The sequence below is a fragment of the Oncorhynchus keta genome, chromosome 25 (assembly GCF_023373465.1).
Source record: "Oncorhynchus keta strain PuntledgeMale-10-30-2019 chromosome 25, Oket_V2, whole genome shotgun sequence".
NCBI lineage: Eukaryota > Metazoa > Chordata > Actinopteri > Salmoniformes > Salmonidae > Oncorhynchus > Oncorhynchus keta.
This window is the reverse complement of record NC_068445.1, coordinates 39,127,222-39,139,381: the sequence shown is the minus strand read 5'-3', so window position 1 is coordinate 39,139,381 and position 12,160 is coordinate 39,127,222. Positions and strand designations below refer to the sequence as shown.

General features: G+C 44.6%; 1 protein-coding gene across 4 annotated transcripts in view; it reads right to left on the bottom strand.

Moving 5' to 3' along the window:
- Window positions 1-12,160, bottom strand: part of LOC118377180 (tight junction protein ZO-2-like) — a 213,018-nt gene that overhangs the window by 115,688 nt on the left and 85,170 nt on the right. Inside the window, exon 2 of one of the 4 annotated variants that reach the window (XM_052479304.1) lies at window positions 9,220-9,341. The exons of 2 other annotated variants lie outside the window; for them this stretch is intronic. Coding sequence is in view for 1 of the 2 variants with exons in the window: in XM_052479302.1 (XP_052335262.1) it covers window positions 6,320-6,379 (60 nt within the window). In the remaining variant the exon portion in view is untranslated. Of the gene's footprint in view, window positions 1-6,319; window positions 6,654-9,219; window positions 9,342-12,160 lie in introns of those variants that run through there. One more of the 4 variants, XM_052479302.1, reaches the window with a different exon arrangement.

The window sequence follows — 12,160 nt, the reverse complement described above, 5'->3', positions numbered from 1 at the left end:
AGTATTGGAACGAGGCCTGTCTGGGCTGTGGTCTGACACTTCCTTAGTATTGGAACAAGGCCTGTCTGGGCTGTGGTCTGACACTTCCTTAGTATTGGAACAAGGCCTGTCTGGGCTGTGGTCTGACACTTCCTTAGTATTGGAACAAGGCCTGTCTGGGCTGTGGTCTGACACTTCCTTAGTATTGGAACAAGGCCTGTCTGGGCTGTGGTCTGTCACTTCCTTAGTACTGGAACAAGGCCTGTCTGGGCTGTGGTCTGTCACTTCCTTAGTATTGGAACAAGGCCTGTCTCTGCTGTGGTCTGACACTTCCTTAGTATTGGAACAAGGCCTGTCTCTGCTGTGGTCTGTCACTTCCTTAGTATTGGAACAAGGCCTGTCTCTGCTGTGGTCTGTCACTTCCTTAGTATTGGAACAAGGCCTGTCTCTGCTGTGGTCTGTCACTTCCTTAGTATTGGAACAAGGCCTGTCTCTGCTGTGGTCTGTCACTTCCTTAGTATTGGAACAAGGCCTGTCTCTGCTGTGGTCTGACACTTCCTTAGTATTGGAACAAGGCCTGTCTCTGCTGTGGTCTGACAGGGATTGCGTCCCAAATAGAACCCTATTCCATAGTACACTACTACCCTATAGACCCTGGTCAAAAGTGGGTCACTATATAGTGTATAGGGTGGCATTTGGTAATCTGTGGAATATTTAACTCCCCCTGAGAAGAATTGTTGAAAAAAAATATTGAACCTTTATTTAACTAGGCAAGTCAGTTAAGAACAAATTCTTATTTACAATGACAGCCTACTCCGGCCAAGCCCAGACGACGCTGGGCCAATTGTGAGCCGCCCTAAGGGACTCCCAATCGCGGCCGGATGTGATGCAGACCGGATTCGAACCAGGTACTATAGTGATGCCTCTTGCACTGAGATGCAGTGCCTTAGACCACCGCGCCACACGGGAACCCTCGGCCCGGCGATGTGGTTGAAGGATGTGTCAGATCAGACTACATGACCCCTGATAACCTCTAGAGGGATATATGCTGCCGTAAATGAACACATTCTGACACAACAGGTATTTCATTTACTTTATATTTGTTCCTAAACTGTCTGTCTACAAACTGTACTGTTCATCCCCAGCTGTGCACTCTGCTGAGTTACCAAAGACGTGATAAGAAACGGGCTATAATATAATATAACATATTATTTCATGAGGTTTCAAATCTTGACGCAAGCTCATCTAGAAAACTAGAAAGATGGAATCAACATAATCTGGTCTGTGAGTGTCCTAATTATAGGGTGTGAGTGTTTCCGGCTGGTCAGTGTGTGTGTGTGTGTGTGTGTGTGTGTGTGTGTGTGTGTGTGTGTGTGTGTGTGTGTGTGTGTGTGTGTGTGTGTGTGTGTGTTGGTCAAAGCCAAAACGGCCCCCCGAGAGATTAGAACTGCCACGGCCTTCTGGGGGATTACTGCTGGGACCACCTGCTCCACTCTAAGGCGGTTGGAAACACAGACACACCCTTATGTCTGCTCTGCCCATCTCTCTCCCCTGAGGGATCACTTCTACATAGTTATATATACACACTCGGTTTATAATATGCATTTAAACACACAGTCAATCATAAAGTAGGCCTATAGTATCAGTCGGTATTAGCTCGCCTGTGGATGGGAAAAACCTTTGTTACCTTGGTTATCGGATTGGCTCACAGCAAAAACGTCACCTTTTCCAAATGCAATTTTACCGTTGTCTGCTTATAATTACAGTACAAAACTACATTTATGGTCGGCAGGTAGCCTAGTGGTTAAGAGCGTGTGTGAAATGTGAAATATCACATTTACATAAGTATTCAGACCCCCTTACTCAGTATTTTGTTGAAGCACCTTTGGAAGTGATTTTAAACTCAAGTCTTCTTGGGTATGACGCTACAAGCTTGGCACATCTGTATTTCGGGAGTTTATTTGGTTGGATGGGGAACATAAATGCACAGCTATTTTCAGGTCTCTCCAGAGATGTTCGATTGGGTTCGAGTCCGGGCTCTGGCTGGGCCACTCAAGGACATTCAGAGCCTTGTCCCGAAGCCACTCCTGTGTTGTCTTGGCTGTGTGCTTAGGGTCATTGTCCTGTTGGAAGGTGAACCTTCGCCCTAGTCTGAGGTCCTGAGTGCTCTGGAGCAGGTTTTCATCAAGGATCTCTCTGTACTTTGCTCCGTTCATCTTTCCCTCGATCCAGACTAGTCTCCCAGTCCCTGCTGCTGAAAAACATCCCCACAGTATGATGCTGCCACCAACATGCTTCACCGTAGGGATGGTGCCAGGTTTCCTCCAGACGTGACGCTTGGAATTTAGGCCAAAGTGTTCAATCTTGGTTTCATCAGACCAGAGAATCTTGTGTGTGCCTTTCCAAATAATGTCCAATCAATTGAATTTATCACAGGTGGACTCCAATCAAGTTGTAGAAACATCTCAAGGATGATCAATTGAAACAGGATGCACTTGAGCTCAATTTCAAGTCACATAGTAAAAGGTCTGAATACTTTTGTAAATAAGGTATTTGATTTTTTCTTCTAAAAAACTGTTTTCACTTTGTCATTATGGGGTATTGTGGGTAGATTGATGAGGATTTTTTTTTAATGAATTTAATCCATTTTAGAATAATGCGAATGTGGAAAGAGGAAGGGGCCTGAAGACTTTCCCAGATATACTGTATTTCCTACTGTAATTTTTCAGATCCCCTAACAATACAATACAGGTCCATCTAAACCCTGATATTATGACATAACAACCATTCCTGGACCTGACTCCAACCATTCCTGGACCTGACTCCAACTATTCCTGGGCCTGACTCCAACCATTCCTGGACCTGACTCCAACTATTCCTGGGCCTGACTCCAACTATTCCTGGGCCTGACTCCAACTATTCCTGGACCTGACTCCAACTATTCCTGGACCTGACTCCAACTATTCCTGGGCCTGACTCCAACCATTCCTGGACCTGACTCCAACTATTCCTGGACCTGACTCCAACCATTCCTGGACCTGACTCCAACCATTCCTGGACCTGATCGTAATTTTTCAGATCCCCTAACAATACAGTTTGCAGGTCCATCTAAACCCTGATATTATGACATAACAACTATTCCTGGACCTGACTCCAAAAGCGAGCCACCGATGGACAGTACCTGAAACTATGTTCTATTGATTGTTTCCTCATGGCAGAGTCTGCACAGGGCTGAATGTTCAATATCTCATATATAGTAGCTTGAATTGAAACAAACGGATTGATGTGTTTTGGGACGAGTCTTGTCCTTGAGGCAGAGACTGTGGCAGAACAGTCAACATTGGCTTATTGTAAAGATTTATTAAAACAAAAAATGTGCTTTTTTGTCAAAATGTAAGGTTAGGGTTAGACATTAGAGTTAGCAGTTAAGGTTAAGGTTAGGGTTAAGGTTAGGTTTAGTTTGTGATCATTAAAGAGCTTCCCCCAGAACAAGATTCATGATGAAAAATGCTAACCTTCGCCTCTTAAGGGGAAAGTAATCTAAAAGTAACTGAAAGTCATCAGATTATGTTACTGAGTTTAGGTAATCCAAACGTTACGTTACTGATTACAATTTTAGAAAGCTAACTAGTAACGGATTACATTTATAAACTAACCTACCCAGGGATCCTGAGCGGCGCAGCGGTCTAAGGCATTGCATCGCAGTGCTGGAGGCATCACTACAGACCCGGGTTTGATCCCAGGCTGTATCACAACCGGCCGTGATCTGGAGTCCCATAGGGCGGCGCACAATTGGCCCAGCGTCGTCCGTGTTAGGGGAGGGTTTGGCCGGGGTAGGCCGTCATTGTAAATAAGAATTTGTTCTTAACTGACTTGCCTAGTTAAATAAAGGTGTAAAAAGAAAATATATACTGTAGCTCCATTATCTTTTCTACATAATTTATATCTGGTTTTAGTCATTAAAGCATTAAAGTTTACACAATTATTATTAGTATTTTATTATATTGCTGGGAGTGGCGGCCCGCCGCTGCTAAACGAATATAGGGGAAACACTGGTACAAGGCCTCTATAGGTGCTTCAGATATGTGTCATAGTGCTTGTGAACACTTCATGAATGTGCAATAAAGCCTGCACAAGTAGTTTAAAGTGGGAACCTAGTTTTTATACTGGGGGATTTTATGAAATGCTAGACTGATGAATAAGACGCTAGACTGATGAATAAGATGCTAGACTGATGAGTAAGATGCTAGACTGATGAATAAGACACTAGACTGATGAATAAGACACTAGACTGATGAATAAGACGCTAGACTGATGAATAAGACGCTAGACTGATGAATAAGACACTAGACTGATGAATAAGACACTAGACTGATGAATAAGACACTAGACTGATGAATACGCTAGACTGGTGAATAAGACGCTAGACTGGTGAATAAGATGCTAGACTGATGAATAAGACACTAGACTGATGAATAAGACACTAGACTGATGAATAAGACGCTAGACTGATGAATAAGACACTAGACTGATGAATAAGACGCTAGACTGGTGAATAAGATGCTAGACTGATGAATAAGACCCTAGACTGATGAATAAGACGCTAGACTGATGAATAAGACGCTAGACTGATGAATAAGACGCTAGACTGGTGAATAAGATGCTAGACTGATGAATAAGACACTAGACTGATGAATAAGAAGCTAGACTGATGAATAAGACGCTAGACTGATGAATAAGACGCTAGACTGGTGAATAAGATGCTAGACTGATGAATAAGACACTAGACTGATGAATAAGACGCTAGACTGATGAATAAGACACTAGACTGATGAATAAGATGCTAGACTGATGAATAAGACACTAGACTGATGAATAAGACACTAGACTGATGAATAAGACGCTAGACTGATGAGTAAGATGATAGACTGATGAGTAAGATGATAGACTGAAGAGTAAGATGTGTATCAGTACTAATTCATCCAACTGTTTTATTTGAATTAATACAGTAACTGTGTAAATTAACGCCATATGGCTGGGGTTGAGAGGATTTGAGGAGGGGAAGCTGCTGGGTGTCATGAGGTCAGCAATGTGATCATCCTCACCCCGTTATATATATACACACACACACACACACACACACACACACACACACACACACACACACACACACACACACACACACACACACACACACACACACACACAAAAGAAATAAACACAAATATACTGTAAATGCATACAGATATTACTGTAAATGCATACAGCTATTCAACAACATATACACAAGTGTGCACACACAGACAAACGTAATACCCGAGACCTCCAGCTCTCCTCTCCCAGTAATGATGTCCAGTATCCTGTGTTCCTAAGCTCCTCCTCTGCTGGGCTCAGACAGGCAATAATGAGCCAAGCACAGAGAGCCTTCAGGGTGCGTCCACACACACAAAGACCGGAGCGCACACACACGCACGCACGCGGTCAGCCTGGACCAGCCAAGGGGAGGGATGTTGAGACTTCAGCCATTATAGAATGTGTTGACACAATATTTCAACTAGATAGAGATTTATACAACATCACATTACTACTTTAAATCCTTCATGTGTCTTATTGACAATAACACATAGCATGATAGTAGCCTTCTTATCTTGTACCATGAGGTGGTGTATTCTCTCCTTGACAAAAATATGATATGATTTTCGGCATGCTGAGGCTTGGTATTGGAAATAGACTAAATAACCATAATCTCCGGAAGTCTGGAAATATTGTCTCACTTCGCCATTCCATTACTGATAATTCCGATGTGCCGTTTCTGTCAACAGCGCTCCGGGACTGCGTCAGGGCGATATTTTACAAAGTGAGAGTTCGACTTTTCAAACAGAATGACGATTTTTTTTTTACTCTTAAAAACGTTTAAAATAGGCAATAAACACAATTGACAATATATTCACACTCAACTCAGCTGCCTACAATAGCTGTCATTTGGAATAGATAGGCTAGATGATCTAACATTAAATCAATAGGAATAGTCAACTACATATGATTATATAGCCCCTAACGGAGACGTATAAACTGTGCAAATACAAACGGAAATATTTGTCTCAATACTTCAGGCGTCATTCTTATTGGCCGGGAGGGTGAAAATCAACAGGTGAATTCACACGGTTGTAAACGCCATTGGTTGCTCCGTAAAGGCAGCCTATAGCCACTGGCCGTAAAACTCATCCAACATTTATTACTGTAGCACACAGCATATTCCTGTGACGCAGCGCATAACGATACAGAGATGGGCTAGGCTAAAAGTTGCAATCTATACTGTTAAAAACTACAGTTGACTTACTCCGACGTTTTCGCCTTTGCTTGAATACGCAGCCACTTTCCCGACTCCTTTCACAGGCATTCTGCTCCGTAGAAGTTGTGAAACCCTGTAGCTTTATGTTATCCGTAAAGCAAGTGTATTGTGGCTTGTTATGGCTTGTAGAACTGGTATCTCTTAAAATATACCCTAGTCTTTAAAATGAAACGGCTTGTGACAGTGATCCTAGAAATTCATCTAGCTCTCTGCAGTTCCTCCGACGTAAGACTCCGTGTTCCTTTAAAATTATTATAGTGATTTCCGTGGGAGCCGAAACATTCTTGCCAACTGAGGAGCGACTTTCAACCCAGCCGGACTACTTTATGAATACAGACGGAGCGGGGGTCTACTAATGTTACCCGTTTCTGTATCAACTTCAATGGGCATCTACAAACGGATCGAATAACTGGCATATGTATTAGTCCATTTTCTGTAATCGTCTTCCGATACAGAAAATGTTTATATATATTTTGTACGGATAAAGTTTTACTCCACCCCTCGCTGGCAGTGTGGATTCTCCCGGAATGGATTCATCGATTTTAAAATGTTCTCTAAAGTTCAGTACAATTGTATCAAATCAATTCACTGGGGGCCTTGAAAGCCTAGTGTGATACACAGATTGCAGAGTTTCTATAAATAGACGTTTAAGCGCAAAGTATAGTGCTCGGTGCACATAGCGAGTTACATATCTTCAGTAGCTTCGGTGTTATAACGACACATCCAGAATTCAAAAATAAGAAACTTAAATCCTGTGAGGGAGACAGCCTGTAGTCTTGTATTGAACTTTCCTTTCGTCCCCAGAATGGATTCAAAGAATATCTCCGGTACAATTCCAATATCTCTGATACCAGGGTTCCCAACTGACGACCCACGGGAACGTTTGTTTTTGTTTGAGGTATTCCAGTCAATCAATCAATCACATTTATTTATAAAAGCCCTTTTTACATCAGCCTATGTCACAAAGAGCTGTACAGAAACACAGCTTAAAACTCCAAACAGCAAGCAATGCAGATGTAGAAGTCCTATACAATTAGCATATCTCCTGTACAATTTGAATACCTCCTATACAATTAGCATATCTCCTATAGGATTCATGCACCTTGGTTGGACTGAGTAAGTCGGCATTGGATTCAATAACTGTTATTTATCTCCATAAGGATGTCAAGGTGCTTTGCAACGTATGTGCGTGTGTGAATGTGAATGTTTGTGTGTCCATGTGCATTTCTACATGTACAGTACCAGTCAAATGATTGAACACACCTACTTATTCCAGGGTTTTAAAAATAATACTATTTTCTACATTGTAGAATAATAGTGAAGATATCAAAACGATGAAATGACACATATGGAATCATGTTACTACTACCAAAAAAGTGTAAAAATAAAAATATATTTTATATTTTAGATCCAGAAAAGAGCTGTTAAATTCTACAGCAACCTAAGCGATTCCCAAAGCCATCACCTACAGAGAGATGAACCTGGAGAAGAGTCCCCTAAGCAAGCTGGTCCTGGGGCTCTGTTCACAAACACAAACACACCCCACAGAGCCCCAGGACAGCAGCACAATTAGATCCAACCAAATCATGAGAAAACAAAAAGATAATTACTTAACACATTGGAAAGAATTAACAACAAAACAGAGCAAACTGGCCCTAAACAGAGAATACACAGTGGCAGAATACCTGACCAATGTGACTGACCCAAAGAATTTTGAATACAAACTCAATTTTGATAAACTCCCATATCTACTGGGTGAAATACCAGTGTGCCATCACAGCAGCAAAGATTTGTGCCCTGTTGCCACAAGAAAAGGGCAACCAGTGAAGAACAAACACCATTGTAAAAACAACCCATATTTATGTTTATTTATTTTCCCTTTTGTACTTTAACTATTTGCACATCGTTACAACACTTTATCTAGCCATAATATAACATTTAAAAAGCCTCTAATAATTTGGAACTTTTGTGAGTGTAATGTTTATTGTTCATCTTTGATTGTTTGTTTATTTAACTTTTATTTATTATCTATTTCACTTGCTTTGGCAATGTTAACATATGTTTATCATGCCAATATAGCACCTTGAATTGAATGGAGAGGGAGAGAGAAGGGGGGGTTGAAGAGAGGAAGAGAGAGAGGGAAAGGGAGAGGGAGAAAGAGGAAGAGAGAGAGAGGGAATGGGAGAGGGAGAGAGAGAGGGAGAAAGAGGTTGAAGAGAGCGAGCTATAGTTATTGAAGGGGGCAGACAGAGTGATGCTTGTCTAACCCTGGGATCTACTGTACAGTAGGTGTAGGTGTGTGTGTGACTGTCTGTGAGACCTAAAATGTTAACTAACCCTGGCAACCAACCCTCCCCTCCTCCCAACCAAACCCTGGCAACCAACCCTCCCCTCCTCCCAACCAAACCCTGGCAACCAACCCTCCCCTCCTCCCAACCAAACCCTGGCAACCAACCCTCCTCCTCCCAACCAAACCCTGGCAACCAACCCTCCCCTCCTCCCAACCAAACCCTGGCAACCGACCCTCCCCTACTCCCAACCAAACCCTGGCAACCAACCCTCCCCTCCTCCCAACCAAACCCTGGCAACCAACCCTCCCCTCCTCCCAACCAAACCCTGGCAACCGACCCTCCCCTCCTCCCAACCAAACCCTGGCAACCAACCCTCCCCTCCTCCCAACCAAACTCTGCAGGTAGAAACCCCTACAGACCTGCTGCTTCCCTGTCCCAGAAAACATATACCTCCCGAATAGCTAGTCAATGTATCTGACAGTAGAAACGGATGACAAAGTTTAACCATAGGAGCACAGGGTGCCTGCCTCAGATAATAGCGTCAGCAAAACATATAAATGATTTAAAGTAAAGGAGCCTAGATACAGCCACACATACCAAAGCCCAAGCGCGCGTGACATGTTTTACCAGGCACAGTGTAATCCCAGTGCAGGCAGGCGCTGTGGCTGAGGCTGGGACTGAAGGCCAGGATGTTCATAGAAACAGCAGGGAGGTTTCTCCTATATTGGAAGATGGTTAGTGTTATTCGGAATCCTTGGGACATCCCTGCCCAAGATGAATGCACTAAATGTAAGTGGTTCTGGATTAGAGCGTGTGTTAAATTACTAAAATGTCAACATAGTAACCCTAGCCCTAACCTTAACCTTTACCCTAGCCCTAACCTTAACCTTAATTGTCAGAGACTCCAGTAAGCCAAGTTATAGACTGTTTTCTCTACTACAGCTTCTACCCCCAAGCCATTAGACTGCTGAAAGATTAATAAAATCGCCACCGGACAATTTACATTGACCCCCCTCCTTTAGTACACTGCTGCTACTTGTTGTTTATTATCTATGTATAGTCACTTTACCCCCACCTACATGTACAGATTACCTCAACTAAACTGTACCCCCGCACACTGACTCAGTACCGGTGCCCCCTGTATATATCCTCCACACTGACTTAGCTGACTCAGTGCCCCTGTATATATCTCCACACTGACTCAGTTATATCCACACTGACTCAGTACCGGTGCCCCTGCATATATCCTCCATGACTCAGTCCCCCTGTATATCCTCCACGCCCCTGGACTCAGTGGTGCCCCCTGTATATATCCTCCACACTGACTCACCCACCCCTGTATATATCCTCCACACTGACTCGCCATGCCCCCTGTATCCTCCACACTGACCAACTGAGCCCTCCACACTGACTCAGTACCGGTGCCCCCTGTATATATCCTCCACACTGACTCAGTACCGTGCCCCCTGTATATATCCTCCACACTGACTCAGTACCGGTGCCTCCCTGACTCAGTATATATCCTCCACACTGACTCAGTACCGGTCCTCCACACTGACTCCCCCTGTATATATCCTCCACACTGACTCAGTGGTGCCCCTGTATATATCCTCCACACTGACTCAGTACCGGTGCCCCCTGTATATATCCTCCACACTGACTCAGTACCGGTGCCCCCTGTATATATCCTCCACACTGACTCAGTACCGGTGCCCCTGTATATATCCTCCCTCCACACTGACCTCCACACTGACTCAGTACCGTGCCCCCTGACTCAGTGTCCTATATAGCCTCCACACTGACTCAGTACCGGTGCCCCTGTATATATCCTCCACACTGACTCAGTACTGGTGCCCCACACTGACTCAGTACCGGTGCCCCTGTATATATCCTCCACACTGACTCAGTACCGGTGCCCCTGTATATATCCTCCACACTGACTCAGTACCGGTGCCCCCTGTATATATCCTCCACACTGACTCAGTACCGGTGCCCCCTGTATATATCCTCCACACTGACTCAGTACCGGTGCCCCTGCCTCCACACTGTATATATATATCCTCCACACTGACTCAGTACCGGTGCCCCTGTATATATCCTCCACACTGACTCAGTACCGGTGCTCCTGTATATATCCTCCACCTCCACTGACTCCCCTGTATATATCCTCCACACTGACTCACCGGTGCCCCCTGTATATATCCTCCACACTGACTCAGTACACTGACGGTGCCCCCTGTATATATCCTCCACACTGACTCAGTACCTCCACACTGACTCGTGCCCCCTGTATATATCCTCCACACTGACTCAGTACCGACTCGTGCCCCTGTATATATCCTCCACACTGACTCAGTACCGGTGCCCCTGTATATATCCTCCACACTGACTCAGTGCCCCTGTATATCCTCCACACTGACTGCCCCCCTGTATATATCCTCCACACTGACTCAGTGCCCCTGTACCGGTGCCCCCTGTATATATCCTCCACACTGACTCAGTACCCCCCCTGTATATATCCTCCACACTGACTCGGTACCGGTGCCCCTGTCCACACTGACTCAGTATGCCCCCTGTATCCTCCACACTGACTCAGTACGGTGCCCCCTGTATATATCCTCCACACTGACTCTGACTCAGTACCGGTGCCCCCTGTATATATCCTCCACACTGACTCAGTACCGGTGCCCCCACACTGACTATATATCCTCCACACTGACTCAGTACCGGTGCCCCCTGTATATATCCTCCACACTGACTCAGTACCGGTGCCCCCCCCTGTATATATCCTCCACACTGACTCAGTCCTCCACACTGACTCAGTACCGGTGTGCCCCACTGTATATATCCTCCACACTGACTCAGTACCGGTGCCCCCCCTGTATATATCCTCCACACTGACTCAGTACCGGTGCCCCCACACTGACTCAGTATATATCCTCCACACTGACTCCCCCTGGTACCACACTGCCCCCTGCCCCCTATATATCCTCCACACTGACTCGGTACCGGTGCCCCCTGTATATATCCTCCACACTGACTCAGTACCGGTGCCCCCTGTATATATCCTCCACACTGACTCAGTACCGGTGCCCCCTGTATATATCCTCCACACTGACTCAGTACCGGTGCCCCCTGTATATATCCTCCACACTGACTCGGTACCAGTGCCCCCTGTATATATCCTCCACACTGACTCGGTACCGGTGCCCCCTGTATATATCCTCCACACTGACTCGGTACCGGTGCCCCCTGTATATAGCCTCGTTATTGTTATTCTTATTCTGTTGCTTTTTATTATTACTTTTTATTTTAGCCTACCTGGTAAATATTTTCTTCTTCTTGAACTGCACTGTTGGTTAAGGGCTTGTAAGTAAAGCATTTCACTGTAAAGTCTACACTTGTTGTATTCTGCGCATGTGACAAATAAAGTTTGATTTGATTTGATTTTGAACCATAATCTTAACCCTAACCTTAACCTTAACCCTTACCTTAACCCCTACCTTAACTCTAACCTTAACCCTTACCTTAACCCTAA